This window comes from Protopterus annectens, chromosome 4.part0 (genome assembly GCF_019279795.1).
Source record: "Protopterus annectens isolate FY-2018-M chromosome 4.part0, PAN1.0, whole genome shotgun sequence".
NCBI lineage: Eukaryota > Metazoa > Chordata > Ceratodontiformes > Protopteridae > Protopterus > Protopterus annectens.
The window spans coordinates 351,988,510-352,010,911 of record NC_056733.1 but is presented as its reverse complement, the minus strand read 5'-3'; the positions used below and the strand labels follow the sequence as shown (position 1 = coordinate 352,010,911).

General features: G+C 35.8%; 1 protein-coding gene across 3 annotated transcripts in view; it reads left to right on the top strand.

The window, feature by feature from the left end:
* Positions 1-22,402, top strand: part of TAOK3 (TAO kinase 3) — a 2,060,965-nt gene that overhangs the window by 1,238,520 nt on the left and 800,043 nt on the right. For all 3 annotated transcript variants that reach the window (XM_044068327.1, XM_044068326.1, XM_044068325.1), the window contains exon 12: positions 1,227-1,320. In XM_044068327.1, coding sequence (XP_043924262.1) covers positions 1,227-1,320 — 94 coding nt within the window. The remainder of the gene's footprint in view (positions 1-1,226; positions 1,321-22,402) is intronic.

The window sequence follows — 22,402 nt, the reverse complement described above, 5'->3', positions numbered from 1 at the left end:
GTATGAGCTAGCTAAGTCTGATTTCCAAAATATAACAACACTATAGTTTGTGAAACTGAGTTTGAGCTTGTGGCCATGGGTACGTTTCCTCTGCACCATATGCAGTTGTGGTGACAACTGGAATTTAATGTAGAAAAGCACAAGAAATTAGGAGTTGAATGACTGGAGTTGGTAAGTTGGAAAAGAGTATTGAGGAAAAATGATTACATGTGGTTTAACCTCTTCTTTTTAGTGTTCAGAAATTTTCACCAAACCTAGCATGGTGGTAGTTTATACAGCAAGAAATATGGAATCTAGGGAAGGAAGTTGCTTCTGCCTTTGTATTATAGAACTGGTCATATGCCATTTGGAGTGGAGTTTGTAGTTTTGCCTATGTTTTTCATTAGTTAGATTAGTGCAAGCCATTCAGAAGAGAGTGCCAAAATGGTAAGAGGAAGAGACATTACAGGAAGATAATGGAAGCATGAAATATGGTGAATTTGGAGGAAAAGTGATATGAAGGGATATGGAAGAGGGACCTAAAGACTACTTAAGGGGGGAAACTGTAAAATTGGAATGAAAAGACATTATTTCTCATATGGTGGCAAATACATGAAACACTACGAGATAACTTGTCCAAAAATCTGAAGCTAGGGAAAGATTGTACAGATAAAGGAGAATAATGATAGGTCACAATATTTTCCCTTGTTCTCTAAGTTGTGTACTTTAACATCAAAAGGCTTAAATTATCTAAGTTGTTTTCTAGCAAATTGACCATTGACTTTAAATTTTTAAAAGAACAGTGATTTTACATAAACAGTAATGGATTGCTCAGGTTATCAGTAAAATGCACTGTTATATTTCTCTGCTGTTGCACTGTTTTATAACTGTAACTGTGATAGAATACATGCTGAATGTATCCTTCATGCTTTCTAGTTAGTTAAATAAACTACGTACTCTGAACATTGAACCTAGAATTGCTTTCAGTCACCAAGAGTTGGACCCAGAATTGTTAACGTATGTAGTTCATGCCATTAAAATAAATGACATCATTACCATCTAATAGGTATAGCAGAATTATGACAAGAAGTGTTGTCTGACTGGTCACTCTGTATTAACCCATGGGATTAAAATAATTGGATTGAATGGCATGACAACAGTAATCTGCCATTGATTTAGGAGTGACACTGGAGAGAGAGAATGAACTTCCTGGATTAGTCTTACATTTGTTTTCTCTTGCCTTTCAGCTGAGCGTAAACCACCATTATTTAATATGAATGCAATGAGTGCCTTATATCATATAGCTCAGAATGATTCCCCTACACTGCAGTCCAATGAATGGTAAGCCACATTAATTTGTTATGTTATTATTAATAGCGTTTTATGGTTTTTTGCAAAGCTGTATTTTGACATAAGAAACTTCATAAAGGAAATTAAGCATGCTGCCTTTTAACATGACAGCAAGTGGGGGGAAAGAGGACATAAAATCATTCACATAATCTGTAGCAGTACCAGTTATGAGGCAGTACCAGTGTTGAATAATATTCATCCTGTTCAAACCATGCCTGAGTAAAGGAACATCAGTAATGGATTACTCATTTTACTCAAATAAGGACACTTTTTATCATCTCTCAAAACATTGCGATTTGAAGAGCCTAAAATATATAGTACTGTCTGTACTAATATCTATAGTATAGATGTATACAAAATATGCTTAAGGGTTAAAGAAATACTCTGCCTTTTTTATGTATGTGTCGGTGGTAACTGTTGGTTGTCTTTGTTTCCTTAATATGTAGGAGGTGCATCTTATGAGAGAAGTAAAATTTTTTTTAAATGTTATGTGGCTGGTGAAAACTAGGAAAACAGAAACTTCTCACTTTTGAACTACAGTAAAAAAATAAACATGCTATATATTTACCTCAGTTATATCAACTGAATGCACTCTTCAGAGAAAACAAATATGACATGCGGCTTTCTAAACTATGTCTGTTAAACAGATGCTCGAGGATGGAACGGCATTGTCCTTCCAGATGGAATGGAATTGTTATAGGACTATTGAGAAATGGACAGGCTGATGTAAAACACTGACACATGCCAGAACTGAGCCTTCGTTATACCCTTCAGACCATATGATAGTATGCTGAATAAGTATTCCGTGTACTTTAGTATCTCTCTCGGCTATAGAGGCATTTCTGCATTTTTTTTTTAGAAATAGGTAGTAAAGCTGTACGTTTGCTTTTTAGGGTCTTCAGACATAACATAATTGCCTTTTTTGCCTCAAATGTGTTTATAGTTTCATTTATGTTATAGTGGGTATCTGTATTAGCCAGAACTGTTCAACAGCATTTTATTGTACTGGTGTGACACGAGAGAAACAGCTAAAATGGACTGAAAACAGTTTGCCTTTGTCTATGCTACAAAATAGTTTGTCCTTTGGTGAAACTAACCAGCTGTGTGTTGCTTGTGTGAACACTGATTTGTCATAACTCATTTAATTTACAGTGCAGCTGTTCATTGCTGAAGTGATTTGTTGTAAGGATTCCTTTGATGGTAGTGTTAAGCCTGTCATAGTTGCTTATGAAAGTGTAACATGAGCGTGATGAAAGAAGTCATAGTACTAAAATCAAAGACCAAAGTATGCTCTGAAACACTGTAAAAACACAGTGCCTGTTGCATGATCAAGAGCAAATGTTATTCAGAGGAGTCAGAGGCTTGAAAATACTGGTACAGTGCCCCCTCCCGACAAAACATTGTTTTCGGTAGGTGCACTGCTCCAATTTGCCTCCCCCACCCCACTGTGCACACACAAATAAAGCGATGACAACATGAAATTTGCATAACCACTCAGTTAGTAATGGTGAAATGAAACAAAAGAAGTAAAACTGAAAACCTTTGAGCTGTCTTAAACATGAACCGCGCATGTTCAGACCTACTTCATAGACTCTTATGCACTAAATGTTGTCTGTGGAAGTGAATCTTTCATGCTGTGTCATGAAGTGGAAGAATTTTCTGTGTGTGAAGGAAAACCAACAGTAAGTTATTAATAAATATGATCAAGTATTGTTTTTAGCTGAGGAAGGAAAGCTATGTAAAACTGACAGAAAGTTGTATATGAGAAGATATGAAAGGAGGGGGGAAAGTAAAGAAAAAATCCAGAAGGGGCTGTGCTGCTTGGGGAAGTGTGAAGGAGTGCTTGGTTCACCAGCTTGCTTCCCAGCAGGAGTATCTCTTATACTTATCTGCTTGAGTAGGTTTTACCAGGTGCTGCCATTTCTTCCATCATCCTAAAGACATGCCATGTGATAAAATGATCTTCCATATTGGCCATTGGCTTATGCCTGCTGCTTGGTCAGGAGTGGCAGCAGTTACTCCATGATCCTCAATATGATAAAGCATCATTGCATGGATAAATGCTACATCTCAAAATGTGGTTTCTTATGTATAAAAAGAAGTCTGTGGTACCGGCTGCAAGATGCTAGGGGTTTAAGTATAACCTAGGAGTATTTATGCATTTCTGAATTACATTTAGTGTGTTTATTTTTGTCACAATATAAGATCTTTTGTAAGAAGTTCAGTGTCTTCTCAAGTAATTTTCTTGTGTGTGTTTTCTGCAGTGGACTGATAGGTATATTTAGTCTTTCACTCCAGGCTTACCAGACAGATTATTTCTGTGAACAAACAGATACCCTCTAAATAAATTTGGTTTTGTTAGCTGGATGAACATGTGAGGCAAAGTTTGACTGTTTTTAGGAGTAACCCAAGAAAGAACGAACGGAAAGAGTAATCTTAAAAAAAAAAGCAACTCAACAGGATTATTGCATTACAAATCTTGATCACTCCTTGCGGCCCACACTTTCACTGTTTGTGATTTAAAGTGGAATTTACTTAGAACTGCTTCATGACGTGTGGTGCAGTGTGAAGCCATTATTCTTATCATAAGTCCTCTATAGAGATGTATATTTGCAGCATTTAAGGGCAATATGTTAAAATGCAAAAGTTGCTGCTGTGGAGTATGGTAATGGAGCCTTCACCATACCCAGAAATCACTCAGGTTTAGTCAGCAGCTTGGGCTCTGAAGAAGATGACTAAGGTGGGATGGAATTCAGTGGCTGAGGTTGGCTTGTACATACCAAGGAGAGGGGAATCATCCAGTTCATCAGCAGGAGTGCCACCTAGGTGAAAACCCAGTACTGTGCTCCACTGCACATGTTTTTTGTGTTTTCCTTTGGCAGTTTCTGATATCAGGAGTGGAGACAAATAAGTGGAACAGTTGGAGATATCACTGGTTGCTCAGTAGACGGTCAAATAGAAAATTATTATATATACATTTGCGTGTGTTTGTATGGATCTGGCTAAAAGATTGATGCTTTAAAAAGTAAGGGGCGTGGCTAAGATGCCAAGCAGCTAGCCGCTCTAAATTTTGCTTTCCCTTTCTTCAGTTATTTGGATAGGAAATTATAGATTTATATTTAAAAAAATAAATCTATAACTATTTCTAGTGATTGAATGTTATAATTTTTTTTAAATCCAGGAGAAAAAGTTAAGTTTTTCAGTTTCTTTTTAGTATTAATCCTGTCAGAAGTTCTTCAACAAGCTGATACAGCCATGAGTAACTCAAAAACTTCTCAACCGGAGAGTGTGATGAAAAAAGATGTGATGTTACAATCTATTATTACAAACATCCAGGATCTTTCAATCAAAATGGACAAATTGGAACGTAAAATAGATAATATAAAACAGAACAGTAAGAAACAACTGGACTTGCTTAATGAGGTAATTAAGAAACCTTCTGATCACATTACTTCTATAGAAGATGCTGTGAATGATATGGAAGGCAGACTTACTGAAAATGTAAGTCGTGCTGAATTTTTATTGAAACCAAACACTTTGCTTTTTGAGAAGATAGTGGACTTGAAAAGCAGATCAAGGAAGAATAATATAAGAATTTATGGAGTGCCTGAAAAAAGAGGAGGGAAATAACAGGATACAGTTTTTGAATAACTGGTTACCAAAGACTTCTTTCATTTGGGATTGAAAGAGCGCATACATCTCTATTAAAAACCTCATTGGTAAATACCGCATCCGCTCCCAGATCCTTAACACTTCGATTCCTTTCTGACAAAGACTTGGTGTTAAGAACAGCTTGATCAAATCTTCCTGTTAAAATAAATGGGGAGATCATTCGTGTTGACAATGATTACACTTCTTCAGTGAACTCCAGAAAAAAAGAATGTGTCCCCTTAATAAAATCCTTTAAAAAATTAAACATCGAAGCGCAAGTTTTTACTTCCTGCTAGAATTGAAATCTCCCTCTCCAAAGGGGACAAAATATTTAACACTGTCTATGAAGCCCTAGACATTATACAGAAGAAGAATGTAACTGGTTCAGAAGACATGGATTGATCAGCACCAAGTTTAAAAAGATATGCTACAAGGAATGGTTGGTCTATTAAGAAAGGAACAAATAAGTTTAAAGAGAAGTGAGAAAATATAACTAAGATTTTTTTATTAAATGCAGTATTTAAATGTTGTGTACTTCTACATGTTTAAAGATAGACATAAAATAAGGTAATCCCATTTCATTTTTTTCTTTGTTTTTTTTTTTATTCTTTTTCATTTCTTTATTTTTCTTTTATAATTATTAGTATAATCCCTGCGGTGGTGATGCTGCGGTAGCGTTGTCGCCTCGCAGTAAGACGCTGTCCGGTTCGATTCTCAGCTACAGCGTCTTCTGCGTGGAGACATGCGTGAATGGGCGTACCTTATTTGAAGGTTGTGCATCAAGCCTGGCAAGCCGGCATGTAAAAATCAACTGCCAATCATTAGTGGACCGGAGTTCCGCTGTGGCGACCCCTAACCAGGAAAAGCCAAAAGACACAAACAAACAAAGTATAATCCATGTATTAGATAGAAGTTCATAAGTGTAAGCAGTTTAAACAAATATGATTTAATTTTAACATACCTTAGAGGGGAAAAATGAAGCAAAAACAACATCTTTCTGGTTGATGAATGTATATATTTGTGTGTGTGAGATAAGGTTGGACGGTGTATGCTGGCTTCTGATGGGAAAGTGAATGTGTGGATCTGTATGTTTTTATGCATCTTTGAAATGTATTTTTTTAATATACTTTTTGTCACTGATATTTTTTGTACTGGGGTGGCATTAGTGGTTAAACTATCTTTAACAATGTGAAAAGAAGATGGATATCTTTGTATTGGTATAAATGGCAAATAGTTAACTGTGACTGAAATACCCATTAATGGAGTAACAGCAGTTGGTCAGAAATGGTATTGAGCCCTTCTTCAATTTTAAATATTGGTTTGGACACTTTCCCACGCAATTGTATTGTGGAGTTTTGTCTCAAAATATAATAAGTGTTGCAAGCTCCTTTTCAATTCTGTAATGCTTTGCAGAGACACTTCATTGAGAATTGGAGATTCAGGAAGTCAGATGTGACTTTCAAACTTAAATATGATGCTTAGAATGTTGCAGTGATAACAGGAAAAGGTCTAAGAGTCCTCAATTAAGTGTTTATCGGATGATGCATTTTGGATTTAAAGAAACAACGTTACCACTCAGTTAAAGTTAGGTCAGTAATCATATCATTTCAGTTGTAACATAAATGGCATAATTGTGATGAGATTAATATGAATCATCAAAGCCGACCATCTTGCACATAATTTCTTTTATATCACAAATTTTTTTTTTTTAATTTGTGAGGAAATATGCAATATTTTGTAACACTGATGGTGCACCTTTAAGATGCAAACTTAAATTATAATCTCTGAGTTATGTTTTAGAAAACTCTCTCTGCTCATTGTACACTGACATTCCTACAGCGAAAGACAATGTAGACCAAGCTACTCCTAACCAGGATCTGCATGGCTGTCAGTGTTAGCATGTTTAATAGCTCAGATATGTATCATAATTGTGCCATTTATGCCATTTATGTTCCTGCCTTCTCCACTCTTTTCTAGTAATTACTGGAATTTTAAGTTTGAATATCTTTTTCTTTATTTGACTGCTCTAAAATGTTTATATTCAACTTTTGATCATGTATACATTATGTAGTTAGACTCGTAGAGTGTAGTTATGTAAACTAATTTATCTCTTGATATTACTTCTTTTGTATTATATTACTATTTGTCTCTATATGGAGCTTTTCTCCCTGGGCCTCTGCTGAAAATGGAAATATATCCAGTCAGACTAGCCCGGTTAACAAATGTAAAATAAAATAAATAAAATAAATAATCCTTAACAATTAACACTGTGTAACCATTTATAATGTGCATTTTCTGTTTCCTGTTTAAGTAAATCTCATCCATTCTGTCATATAGACATACACAGTTCATTTCTAATATAATACATTTCATCTTTTTAAATCGCAAAATGCTTAAACTAGTATGTCACTAGAAGACTTTAGCAGAAAGAATGTATATTATTACAAGTAATGTTTATTGCTTTTTTTTCCTTTTACATTGCTATGGATTTTTTTATTGTTAGAAAATATCCTATTTGGGACAACTCTAATGATAGCTTTGCTGAACATGTTTTTTTTTCCCCCTTCTTCGGAGTAGGCAGGAAAGACCATTAAGAAATGTGGCAGCAGTAAATGCCAATCATAGATGATTAAAATGAGTATTCAGAAATTATAGCATTGGACCCCTGCATCTGTTCTGCCTGCCAATGTTGAGGAGTTTTTTTTTTTTTTTTTTGCTAGCCCATTGAGTAATGGTTGAAGCTATGTGATCAGTAAGATGAGGAAGTGTGAATCAGTGAGTAAACAAATGTGCTCAGCTCTTGTCCATTGTTGCCAAAATGTTATGCTAGACCAGATCTGTAGGGGGGAAAAATGGACTTAGTTTCCTATTTAAATCCACTGTTTTGTGCTCCTGCCTCTCATTTAATAGTAGTAGTTTTATAGCAATCAGTCTGTTAATTAGATTGCTTACAAAATCAAAACACTTAACTATGCAAAGTATTCTATACATAACAACATTGCTATTTTTAGTTTCTGTGTGGCATTAGTAGATGCAGCATTGCATTTATGGATATATTTTCTAAATGCACACTTCTTTTGTGTTTAGCCAAAAATTAGATAAAGGAGAGGGAAGGGGGAGAGGCAAGAACATAAATTGTAGTTAGGTAAAATAAAATTATTAAAGTAAATAAAAGATTTAAATATAGTTACAGGTTTATTGTGGTGGTGTTGCTGGCAGAATATGTACATAAACTGTAGTAAATCAAAATGCCTACACATTACAGTAGTGTTTAAGTGTCATTGAAATATTTGCCTAAACCAACTCATAGTGGAAAATGTCTGCTTTATCTTATATTTTTCCCACTTATTTTTGGTTGGGCAAAAATATATGCATACTTGCAGACATGAAGTACATGCTTACTTTAGGGAGCCATAGGCTTAATATATACTTAGAAAGCTTTTGCATCGGATCCAGGTCTGTATAGAAGCAACCTTTAGATTGTTGCTGCTTAGATAAAATTAGAGGGAAATATTTTAAAATTGATATTTCTTTTTGTTACTTTTTGTTTCTGATGGAGATCATAATTGTAAAGTTGTGGCATATGTATTTAACAACCAGGCTCATTATGTATTGACAACATTACGATGTATGGTGCTTTGTGTTTGATTATAACAGGGTTAAATTGTTTGTAGTTTATATGAATGTATATGTTTTATATCTGTGTGTGTGTGTGTGTGTGTGTGTGTGTGTGTGTGTGTAAGGTATGGTGAGGTAGATTATTGTTTACATACCTGATCTTAACTATACACTTTACTCATATTTATATTAATATGAATAGTTAAGTCTGGAAATAAAAAAGTTGACATTACCTAAATTGTTATAGAAATGAGTTAACTGATTTCATAATAATTTTTTGTTATTGGTATTATTCATTACGGCAATAGCAAATGCAAAATTTATGGGGGGGTGAAATGTGAATAGATGGTGATTTGAACGAGAATCTCATCAACCAGGAACATATTGTTCCAATGGTTGTAAATGTAAATAGCAGTTTATTCAAAAGGTTAATAGTTAAATATATTGTTTTGTCCATAACAAAATGTGTTATAATTAATTACAATCTGTTATATGTAAAACCATATTATAGTTTTCATATTTATTTTTTTAGATGTTGATGTAAGTGTTTATCATTAAATGTCAATGACCTTAATAATAATATAAAAATAACTAGTTTACTCAAATTTATCAAAATGACTAAAGCACATATAGTCTTCTTACAAGAGACACATTTGTTAAAAAAGGTTAAGCTAAAATGTCATTTAAAGATTATTCAGTCTTGGCAGATTCATGTTAGAGATTTAAAAGGAAAAGCACTCTTATATTCTGGAAAAAGTCTCATACTATGTCTAAAATTCTAGAGACTTATTCTGATAAAATGGAATGTTGAGTTTGGTTGTGTTAGAAATTAATAAGAAATGTTATAACTTAAAGTATATTGGATACCTGGAATTGGAACTAAAATAATTGAGAAATACTTAGATACAATAACATTATATGTAAAGGGTGAAATTATCTTGTTTGGAGATTTTAATTGTATATTATCAGATAAAGATAATTCTAAGAGTAAAAAACATAAGGTAACAGCCTCATCCAAAAAAATGAACCATTTCATAAACATAATGAATTTAAGATATATATATGACTTAAAACTGACAAATTCCCTTAGCTATACTCATTATTCATTCAGATTTGGAACCCAAACAAATATAGATAATGTTTTTATTTCCAATAATTTATACTCTTAAGATTGATGAAGTTTTAATGACTTTGTTTCCATTATCTGATCATAATGTGATAACTTTCACTTTTAATATAAAAAATGATGATCTGATGTTTTGGCAGAAAATTCCAGCCTATATTATAAAGATTAAGGGATTTCACGGATGTTTTTAAAGTATTTTTTGGAGTTCAGTAATAATGGGGAAGTTTCAGATATTAGATTATGGGATGCATTAAAATCTTACCTTTATAGTAGAATTAAGAGTTGGTATGTTTTAAAGAGAAAGAAGTGGGATATAGAATTGATTGATTTACAAGCTAAAGTTGATAAATTAAAACTATATCTAAAACCTATTTATAAAATCACAAATTCTGAATTGGCTGCATTAAATCAGAAATATTTAGAATTTTAACTCCTAAAGCCTTGATTACATTTGGAAGAACTTAGTTAGTCATATTCCATTAACCCTAAAAACTTACATATATTGACCATTAGATCTAAAAAAACTAAACAATATGAATCTTTTCAGTGAAATTAATTATACAGTGAATAACATTTCTGAAGAAGTAACTGATTTAAAGGACATACTTGAAGTCTTTTAAATCCATTATAAATCTATTAATGATAAAAAAAAACTCATTTTAGAAAATGACAAACAGATACATTTTTAAAATAATAACATTAAAAATAAATTAACAAAACAGCAAGTTATGATTTTAGACAAATCAATATATTTTAAAGAACTAAAAGGGCAAACCATAAACTTAATAATAAGGCCTCTGGACTGGATGTTATCATTTCAGAATTATATAAAATAATTCCATACAGTACATTACAGATTTTATTAAAGCATTCTGGGAGATAAAAAATGAAATAAATATACCTCCCTCATGGAAATTTTATTTGATTTCATCTATTCTGAAACAAGGAAAAGATTCCGAGTTATGCTCTTCTTATTGTCCCGTTTCTCTTTTAAACATTGATGCCAAAATATTAATATCCATGTTAGCTAAAAGACTAAATAACATAATGCCAAATTTAATTGAAAATGATCAAACAGGATTTATACTAAATAGAAAAGTACAATATAATGTTATTAGACTATCGACTTTGATTGATATTGCAAATAAAAATAACTTTCCGTCATAAGCTTAGACATAGATAAAGCCTTTGATTCTGTCAGCTGGTCATACTTGTACATATAAAATACTTAAAGGATATAACTTCTGTTTGGACTTTGAGTTAATAATGAAGTTATATAATAATACTTTTTCTTATGTTAAAATCAGTTCCTGTTTATCTTCATTATTTCAAATAATAAAGAGATTGGAACACGGTTGCCCCTTATCACCCTTATTATTTGCATTGTCAATTGAACCATTTGCTACTTTTATAAGAAATATAAAAATACTTTTTGTTAAACGATTCTTATTGTTCAAAAATCCAGTTATTTGCAGACAACATGTTATTAACAAGTGGGGGCATAGAATCTTCACTTCAGTATATTCTGAATCAATTAAACTCTTTGAAAGGATCTCTGGCCTTAGTTTTAATCAAGAAAAAATGGGAACATTATTAATAAATAAAAAATAAATATTTCAAAGATTATAATAAGTTTAGGTTGGAAAATAAGCAACTTCATTATTTATGCATCATTATAAAACCTACGTGGAAGGATATTGTAAACTCATATTATTTAGTTTTAATACATACAATATCAAAATTACCTGATAGTTGGAATAAAATGTTTTTTTTACTATAGAAGATAGGCTTTCATTGATAAAAATTATTTTACCAAAAATGTTATACTATATACAGTCCTTGATCTTGGTTCCACCAAAAAAGTTTTTAAGCATTTAAATGAAATTTTAGTTAAGTTCCTTTGGTATCCTCAAAAACCTAAGATAGCTTTTGATTAGCATGTGAGAAGTTGGGATGATAATGGAATTGGATTACCTAATATTGCATTGTATGTAAAATCCACTGTTATCATTATAGTAAGTCAGTGGCTAAATGCCTCTTAAACTTCAGATTGGAAAAGCATACATTAAATAAGTATAATATCAAACAGTGATTATGAAACAAATGTAAGTTCTTCTTTGGGCATTAATAAAATGTATTGGGTTCTAAGAGATTTTTGTTTAAATGTCAGAAAATTTCCCTCTTTTACTTCTGGTGTTAACCATATTTTCATTGTATTTAGGAAAGTGATGGATAATAATTATTTGGTTAAACAGTTTATTATTCCTGATGTTTCCTATAGCCTATACAGCAAATTGTTTGGAATCTTTTAATTTGAGTAAAATGTTAATCCTTTAAGGAAATAATTTAAAATTCTGGCACCAAATTTTAGATGGTAATAAAATACCTATGGCCAATGATCTTTTAGCCAGATACAGTGTTACTAAAGATAACTGGTTAACTATACACATTTTCAGAGAATTTATAAATAAAACAAAAATGGTACTAAACATAAATACAAATTCCTTGCCAAAGATTGTAGATTTTTTTTTCTGTATCAATTCTGTTGAGACAAAAAAATAAGTCTTATATGTCCATAGTATGTACGATTTTAAGGGCTGATTTTTATCGTTTGATTCATCCTTTTGGGAATACGTTAATAATGAAACATTTTCAACAAATAAAAAAAAATATATATATATATATATATATATATATATATATATATATATATATTTGAAATCTGCTAATAACACCACAGCTTTACCTTTTTGGAATATTTTTTTACATGGAAGTATCTGCATAGAAGTTTTTTTAACACCCCACAACATTGCATTGATATATAAGAAAAAGAAGTAAAATGTTGCAGATGTGGTGAGACCCTAGATGTTAATTGAATACACATGATTATTGAATGTAAAATGGTATTGCAATTTTGAAAATATTTCAGAAACTTTGTCAAGGCTTCATGGACTGATAATTGTAATATTACTGATTTGTTAATTTTATTCAATGTTCCGATTCCAGGTTTGATTCCAAAAACGCAAGTGCCTCTCCTTTGGTCAATTTTGGCCATTGCTAGAAAAGTGAATACAATGAATTGGAAAAGTGAAAACACTCTTTCATTTGGTAATTTTGTATGTTTAGCTAAAAATTTGTCTAATAAAGAATTGCAAACTATTTATAATAAAACACCAAATATAATACATGAATGTATAGCTTGGCAAAAGCGACAAGACTTGGAAAAATATTATGGTTTTTGTAAATTTTGTGATGGATGACTGTATATACTTTATTTATTTATTTATTGTGGTTTGTTCATTTGTATTTCAACTCTTTTGGTTGTTAACTCATTCCCTCCAATACAGCTCTTTTGAGTATGTACCTTTAACTCTCAGTGGGTGTGATTTGAGTTATCACCTTACAGTTTAAATATTCATTGACAGAGGTCAGATGTCAGTACAATTGTTTGCCGTCATGTATGTTTCAGGATAAACTATTCTGTTACCTTTTATATAGCATGGTTTTGGAACTATTAATGAAAATATGAACAAGCAATATTTGATGCCTAGAGGCTCAGTAGGAGGTAACTGCAGAAACGCCTGGAGGCGCATTCAGCTGTAATGACTTTAATCAAATAAGTCTTAAAAAAAAAAAAAAAAAAAAAGTAACATGAAAAAAGTTGATCAAGAAAGATCAGAAAAAAAACAGCTACCACACTCAGTGCATTCTCTGAGACACAGTCTTGTAGCTATAAAAAATGTTTTTACAGGGGGACAAACCGCCTACATCTTTCGTGTGGGGAGCAGCACCCCCATACCCATACTTAAATATACCAACTGTGAGATCATACAATACCAGGGAAGAGACATATTTCCTAATTCCAGTATTATTGCAGCCTCACGCCATTGTTAATCAACTTTTCTGTCTGCCAAACTGGGCAGGCAGGAAAGCTGTCGACAATACTAGCAGTCGACCAAGTTAAGGGGAACCAATATAGATATATATATATATATATATATATATATATATATATATATATATATATATATATATATATATATGGGTTCTATCATTGTATGCATTTGTCGATAGGTGGAAGTGCAGTGTTTTAAGGTCAAACATTCAGTTTATCAAACTGATGTTTTATTGTGTATGTTTCATCAAAACAGGTAAGTGGGATGGTGTATTATTTTATTTATTTTTATTTATTTTATTTTATTTTACATTTGTTAACCGGGCTAGTCTAACTGGATATATTTCCATTTTCAGTAGAGGCCCGGGGAGAAAAGCTCCGGCAATTATAGAAATTACAACATTAAAAATTAAAAATTTAAAATTTAAAGAATTAAAAGTAGAAATTTACAGAAAAGGTTTTAATAAAAATACAACAAGGACTTGTGCTTAGAGATAGAAAGTATGCTGTACAACCAGTATTAATAAGATAGAAAAATAAGTTAGTTAATTAAGAGTAATTAATCTACTAGAGAGAGTTTATTGGTATATAAATTTGAGAGTATCAGTTAGTCTATCTTACTAGGAATTAGTATGTAACAAAAGTATTAGGAGTGTTAGTAATTTAAGTGAGAAAAGTAGGATTTCGAAATTTAGGGAGCTATACTTGGTAAAGGGAAATGGTTAGTCAGGCTTGCTACAGGGGCATAACCAGTGTGTTTGGAGGTGTTTTTTGAGGTTATGTTTAAAGAAAGGCAAGGAAGAAAGTAATGTTAGTTCGTTGGGCAGTAGGTTCCAGTGTTTTCCCACTGTGTTACAAAAAAGAGAGTCTCCGGCCAGGTTATTAGACTTGCTTATGCAAGCAAGCAGTTTCTTAGAGGAGCGCAAGGAATTCAGATTTTTGTAAGGCTGGATGAGATTGGAAAGAATAAGAGTACTGCTGGGTTGGTAGAAAATCTTGTGGGCAATGGTGAGCTGGAGTAGTATCAGTTGGTTTTGAAGTTCAGGCCAGCCTAGTTGCCTTAGATTCAGACAGTGGTGAGTTCTAAAGGTGTTGCCAGTGGCAAATCTGGCAATGGAATTATAGGAATTTGCTAGCTTGGTAATATTATTTTTCTTTAGGTTAGTATATATGGGTGAAGCGTACAGAAGTGAAGAGATTGAGTGAGTGAGCAATTGTGGTTCTGGCTATAGGAGTTAGGAAAGGTTTGATCTTATATAAGGAGCCTATTTTTCTGTTGACAGTTTTAATAGTATTATTTATGTGGCAATCAAAAGTCAGGTTATTGTCAATAGTTATTCCTAGCAGTTTAGTGGTTGTGTCAGGGAGTATAATAGTACCATTATTGGAAATAACAGAGAAGTTTATGTGGGCAGATTTGTTAGTGGGTGTAAAGAGAAGGAGCTTAGTTTTTTTAGCATTGAGAAGGAGGCATCTATTTGTAAACCATGTTTCTACTATGTTAAATACTTTCTGGGTTAGAGAATGTAGTTCTGAGGGGGAGTTTGCTGTGCATACTAGTGTAGAATCATCTGCGTATTGTATGTAGGTGGCTTGGGGGATTGCTGTGTGGAGTTCATTGATAAATAGTGAAAAGAGAAGTGGTCCTAGAATAGAGCCTTGAGGGACTCCGAGGGTAACTGGCTGAAGGGATGATATGTTGTTTTGCCAGAGAACTGCTTGTTGCCTATTGCTCATATAAGACCTAAACCATTTAATAGTCTGACGGTCAAAGGAGAGGGACTTTAAAATGTTGATGAGAAGGGCATGGTTGACCATGTCAAAAGCTTTTGAGAGGTCGATAAAGAGAGCAGATGAGAGGTTATTGTTGTTGCGGTTTCTATTGATGGTATCTATAAAAGATAGCAGGGCAGTTGTGGTACTGTGTGATGGCCTAAAGCCATGTTGACAGTTAGCTAGAATGTTGTGTTGAGATAAATGATGTAGTAGTTGTTGGTGCATGCATTTTTCCATTATTTTGGCTAAAGGAGATAATAGAGCTATAGGTCTGTAATTAGAGTAATCATTTGAATTCCCATCTTTATGTAGGGGAATAATATGGGAGATTTTCCAAATGTCTGGAATGATTCCTTCTGTAAAGGTTCTGTTGATGAGGATGGATACAGGGTATGCAATTACCTTAGCTGCTTTTTGCAAGTATTCTGATGGTATTTGGTCAGCAGAAGGTGTGCAGGGCTTAAGTTTCTGGATGAGTTTACAGATGAGAGTAGTCGAGATAGGTTGCAGTTTAAATGTTGGTAGTGGAGGTAATGTTGTGGCGTGAAGGCTTGAGTTGTCTGGGATTAGCTGACTGGCTAGTGTTTGTATGGTCTCTGTGAAGAAAGTATTAAATGTATTGGCTGTTTGTAGGGGGTATTAGGATCAGCCTCAAGAGGGTAGGTGTATGAGAGTGTCCAGGGACAGGAGTTTGTTTATGCTAGACCAAAATTTTTGGGGATTGTTTTGATGGTTTTGTTGTAGTTTACAGTAATAGTTCTTTTTATCTGTAAGTATTGCCTTTTTTGTATTATTTCTTAGTTGCCTAAAATTTTGTTGATCAGAGATAGTTTTGTTAGCCCTCCATTTAGCCCAAGATTTGTTCCTTAGTAGAATTTTTTGCCTGGTTTCTTTGGAAAGCCAGGGGGCTGGTTTGGATTTAATTCGGATTGACCGTTTAGGTGCATGTTTATCAAGAATGGATAAAAAAGTAGAGTTTAGATATTTTATAGCCTCTTCAAGTGGTAGAGATTTTAAAGGGGTACCAGTTGCAGGCACTAAGTTCATTTTGGAATGATTCTGGGCAAAAGTGTTTATTGGACCGCACAATCCTAAAAGTGGGGGGTTTAGGCAGGTCATGTTTTTGTCTTATGATGTAGGTCAACATATGATCACTTAAATCGTCTGGGAGAGTGCCTACCTTATAAGCTTGCTCCTGTCTATTTATTAGTATCCAGTCTAAGGTAGTCTCTTTTTTGTTTGGTTTATTAATTCTGGTCGTGGAGGTGATAGTTTGATTAAAGCCATGCAGGTTAATGTGAGAAGTGTGTGTGTATGTGTGTTTACAAAGGTGTGTGGGTTAGGGTTAGATGACTGTGTATGATCATGAGTGTTTAGGGTTAGGGTTTGGGCCTCCCTGCACCTAACCCTATTCTGCATCTAAATTAAAAAAAAAAATCCCATAACACTACAGCTATTCAGACAAATTTGAGCTGTATGTGGTCATGTTTTGGGTAGTGCATATGAAAAGGAAACATGCTTCCTTTTTGTGATGTAGTGTGTGTCAATGTGGTGCATTAGTGATGTAATAATTGGTCTATGTGGTTTGGATGCTGTTTTATGCTTGACCAAGAAACATGTTGACCAGTCATTATGGGTCCCGGACAGTTTGCCGAACGGATGTTTCTCCGAAACTGAAATGGCCGGGCATACTTGTGCGAAAGTGCATTTTGCAGAAAAAACACTTTCATGCAAAAAAGGCACTTTCATGCAAGTATGCTAACAGGTAAGGGGAATCGTGGGGGAATGGCTGTTGCTGAAATCGTAGTACAGTGGGGATATGAGAATATTCCCTTTTCCCCACTGTTGTGCAATCTTGGAGTAAGAATATATAAGGGGGTGTGGGGGGCACAGGGGGGGCTTGCTCCCCTGCGTAAACATTTGTTTTGTGTTTTTGCGTGTTTGTTTTGGGTTTTTTTTGTAGTGTTTCTGAGGGACTTTAGCGAAAGTGCTTTTTCGGCAAAAGGCACTTTCGCTAAAGTGGATTTGTTTATTTGGTTTCGGACAATTGAACTTGTGTTCAATCGCCCTGGACCCATATATAGATATATATATATATATATATATATATATATATATATATGGATCACCTTTAAATCCTCGAAATCGCGTTTCGCAGACACACTAATAACCGACACCAAAAGACCGACAACAAAAAACGCCGACAACGCAAAACACCGAAAACCATTACAGCAACACACTACACGTAAACAACACAGTACACTACATAACATATGCACTATCCCTAACCCAAACCCTAACCCTAAGGTCCGACACTACCGCACACTTACCCTACCTGCACCCTAACCCTAACTCACTTACCCACCCGTAACCCCAAGATCCGACACTACCGCACACTTACCCTACCTGCATCCTAACCCTAACTCACTTACCCACCCGTAACCCCAAGATCCGACACTACCGCACACTTACCCTACCTGCACCCTAACCCTAACTCACTTAACCCACCCCTAAACCCACAGTCCCTCACTATCGCACACACACCCTACCTGCAACCTAACTCACTTAACCCAACCCTAAACCCACAGTCCCTCACTATCGCACACTTACCTGTCCGCTCCCTAACACTAAATCCCTCACTCGATCGCACACTTACCGAGTCCGTCGGGTTCTCACCTTGTCGGTCATCTGCGTTGTCGGTGTTTTCGTCCCGTCGGATTCCGTGTCGGCGGAACGCGTTGTCGGGCATATAAAGGTGACCCATATATATATATATATATATATATATATATATATATATATATATATATATATATACATACATACACACACACACACACACACACACACACACACACACACACAGTGGATAAAAAAATTACACACCCCTGTTAAAATGCCAGACCTTTGTGATGTAAAAAAATGAGACCACGATAAATAATTTCAAAACTTTTCCCACATTTAATGTCACCTATAACCTGTCCAATTCAATTGAAAAACAAACAAATCTTTTTGGGGAAAAAATAGAAAATGCACAATACACTGGTTGCATAAGTGTGCACACCCTTAAACTAATGCGTTGTGTGTGCACACCCTTAAACTAATACTTTGTTTTAGCACCATTTGATTTAATTACAGCATTCAGTCTTCTTCAGTAGGAGTCTGTCAGCATGGCACATCTTGACTTGACAATATTTGCCCACTCTTCCTTGCAAAAGCACTCCAAATCTGTCAGACTGTGAGGGCAACTCTTGTGTACAGACCTCTTCAGGTAACCCCACAGATTTTCTATTGGATTTAGGTCTGGGCTGTGGCTGGGTTATTCCAAAACTTTAATTTTCTTCTGGTGAAGCCATTCTTTTGTTGATTTGGAAGTATGCTTGGGATCATTGTCATGTTGAAAGGTGAAATTCCTCTTCATCTTCAGCTTTCTAGCAGACGCCTGAAGGTTTTGGACCAAAACTGATTGATATTTGTAACTGTTCATAATTCCCTCCACCTTGACTAAAGTCCCAGTTCCAGCTTTAGAAAAGCAACCCCAAAGCATGATACTGCTACCACCATGCTTCACCGTGGGGGTGTGTTCTTTTGGTGATGTGAAGTGTTGTTTTTGCACCAAACGTACCTTTTGTAATTGCGGCCAAAAAGTTCAACCTTGATCTCATCAGACCATAACACATTTTCCCACATGCTTTTGGGAGACTTGATGTATTGTTTTGCAAATTTTAGCCAGGTCTGGATGTTTTTCTGTGTAAGAAAAGGCTTCCGTCTTGCAATCCTACCCCATAGTCCAGACATATGGAGAATACAGGAGATTGTTGCCTCATGTAGTACACAAGCAGTACTTGCCAGAAATGCTTGCAGCTCCTTCAGTGTTGCTGTAGGTCTCTTGGCAGCCTCCTGACCAGTTTTCATCTTGTCTTTTCATCAGTTTTGGAGGGACGTCCAGTTCTTGCAGCATCACTGTTGTCCCATATTTTCATCACTTTTTGATGACTGTCTTCACTGTGTTCTGTGGTATATCCAATGCTGTGGAAATTTTCCCTTAGTAGCACTTGCATGATTCCCTTAGTAGCACTTGTGTGATAACCTAGTAGTACTCCTCTTAGACCTTCCACCCTTGACCCCCTTAACTCTCTCTGGCCTCTCTCCCTTGGATTTTGACAACTATGGATGGACAATTTTCTACGGTTTCTCCTGCCAGTCTGGTTGATATGGACATCCTGAGACAGTGTAGCAACTGCCTCATGTACATGAACAACCTGATGCTACTACCAACTAGGAACACAATCTGTGAGAGATGCAGTTACATTAAGAACCTAGAGTTTATGCTCTCTCCCTCACAAACCAGTATATCTGGCACTGAGAAGGTTGTCAACACAAACACCACACCTCAGACTCCACCCACACCTACACAACTCATGCCCACCCACATATGCGGAGGTCCTCAACAAAAACATACCCAAATAAAAGAGACCCCAGAGGCAAAAACACACTCAAACTCCATTGCCTACTAAACCACACACCGCACATAGTCTACACACCTGTGTCTCACAGCCGCTAAGGCCTAAACAAACACCCAGCATATTAGTCATAGGAGACTTTATTGTGAGACACACAGATGTGCCCCTCACCAGGCTGGATAGGGAGAAAATCACGGTTAGTTTGTTAGGTGCCAGAATCCGCCATATCACCCATGTACTCAAGTCTGTCAATAACAGTTACTGTTATGACGCTGTCATAGTCCATGTTGTCGTGAATGCCTTCAGATGTACCTCCCTGGACTATATGAAGAGAGACATGACTGAGCTTGCTGAATGTGTGTCCTAGGCAGGTATGTTCCTAGCCTTAAGCAGCATTCTATCGTCATTCTGAATAATGCCTCAATACGAACAGAAAATAATTTGGCTTAGTTTCTGGTGTCATTCCAAGGGGATCCAGTACCTGACAGTCTGGGAAGACATGATCAATAGACCATGATGGTTTGCCAGGGATAGCCTGCATCTGTCTCCCTTGGGCTTGAGGCTTCTGGCAAAGGCTCTTGCTTCCCCCTTAGTGCCTTTTTTTAGGCAGTGCCATGAGGTCAAAACTACCAACATGAAAATTTCATCAAAACACAAATTAAAGGTCATGCTGCAAAATGCTATGAATATAAACATGAAACTGCACTCATTGCAAGCATTCTTAACTCTGGAAGAAGCTGACATTTGTGAAGTCACAGAAACCTGGTTCAAAGCTGCAGAGTGTACCCCAGCCATGCCAGGTCACTCATCCTATCATATATTCAGACCCCAAATTGTGGGCAGCAAAGCTAAAGGAGGTGAAGTTGCAATATATATTAAAGATATACACACCTCCGGGCTGGTCAAACAGTATGATGCACAGGAGACAGTCCAGGTGCAGTTAACCATTGACAAGATCCCTATTCAAATCATAGCTAGCTACAGGTCCCCAACTTTGACTCAAGATGCCCACTGCACCTATCTGGAGCTCTTCAAATCTATCAAGATTCAGCCCTTTACCCTGATCCTGTGCGACTTTAACTATCCAACCATAGAATGGAAGAACTACTCATGCCAAAACACAAATGCCCAGAGATTCCTTGATTTCGTCAATGAAAATGCCTTGGACCAGCTGGTCAACACCTCTACAAGAGGTGATATCTCAGACTTGGTATTAACCAACTTGAGGAACTACTGCAGCATCCCTGCAGGGTCATCCTCCCTGGTAAGATCCGACCACAAAGCGATCACTTTCAAAGTCGCCATCTCCCTGACCCCCCCACTCCCACCCCAGCAAGGGTCAAACAAAAAACTTCTCCAAAGTTAATTACAACCTCCTGAAGGAAGGTATAAAGAGCTTCACAGCCCCCTCCCATTCCATAGGGAACTGGTGCATATGTCCAAACCTACACCAAAGTATTATACAAGCATTTGTGTAGCTGCATGGACTCAGGAATATCCGACAGGGCAAAATCCTCCTCCTTAAGGAAGAGTAAACCTGGTGCATATGTCCAAACCTACACCAAAGTATTATACAAGCATTTGTGTAGCTGCATGGACTCAGGAATATCTGACAGGGCAAAATCCTCCTCCTTAAGGAAGAGTAAACCTGTCTGGTGGACATCTGCAATAAATAAACTCTATAATAAAAGGTAACAAATATCTGTCCCAGACCAAGAAGGAACATGTGCTTAATTGGAAGCAGTCTGTCCTTAGCCTGAACAAGCAAATAAGAGCACTAGTGAAATCCTCCAAAGCAAATTTTAAGTCCAGACTGGCCACATCTACTAAAGACAGTCATAAGGCCTTCTTCACATATGTCTGCATTCTTAAATGTAGCACTCAGATCTGCTCAGAACTGGTGGTCAAGGACAACCACATACACAAACATCATAGATATAGCCAACCTTCTGGCAAACAGGTTCAGTGAAAACATCACCCCTCTGTCCCCCCCTTCAGTAAATCAGGACATCCCCAGCACCTGCCCCCCTTATCTCTAGGGAACAAATCATCACTGTCCTCTCAAAGGCAGAAATTACATGGTCCATGGGACCCGATAACATCTCAGGCTGCATCCTACATGAACTCAGCCAGGAACTTGCAGCACCATTAGGCACCCTGTTCAACCAAAACCTGAGTACCGGCTTCATCCCAGGTGAGTGGAGAACAGCCACTGTCATCCCTTTGCACAAAGGTGGAGTGTCCACCAATCCAGGAAACTGTAAAATTGTAGCCCCATCAGCCTAACTAGCCTGATCTGCAAGGCCATGGAATGGATTATCATGGACCTCTTTAACAAGGACATTGGCACCCTGCAAACACTCAATCCCACACAGTTTGGTTTCGTCAAGGGGAGATCATGCTTGTTAAATTTGGTTGACTTTGAGACAGTCACCGAAGCCATGGACGAGGGGAAGACAGTGCACACCCCCTACCCTGACCTGGCCAAAGCCTTGGATACTATTCCCCACTTGGGTATAATAGATAAACTCTCAACTAGGCATC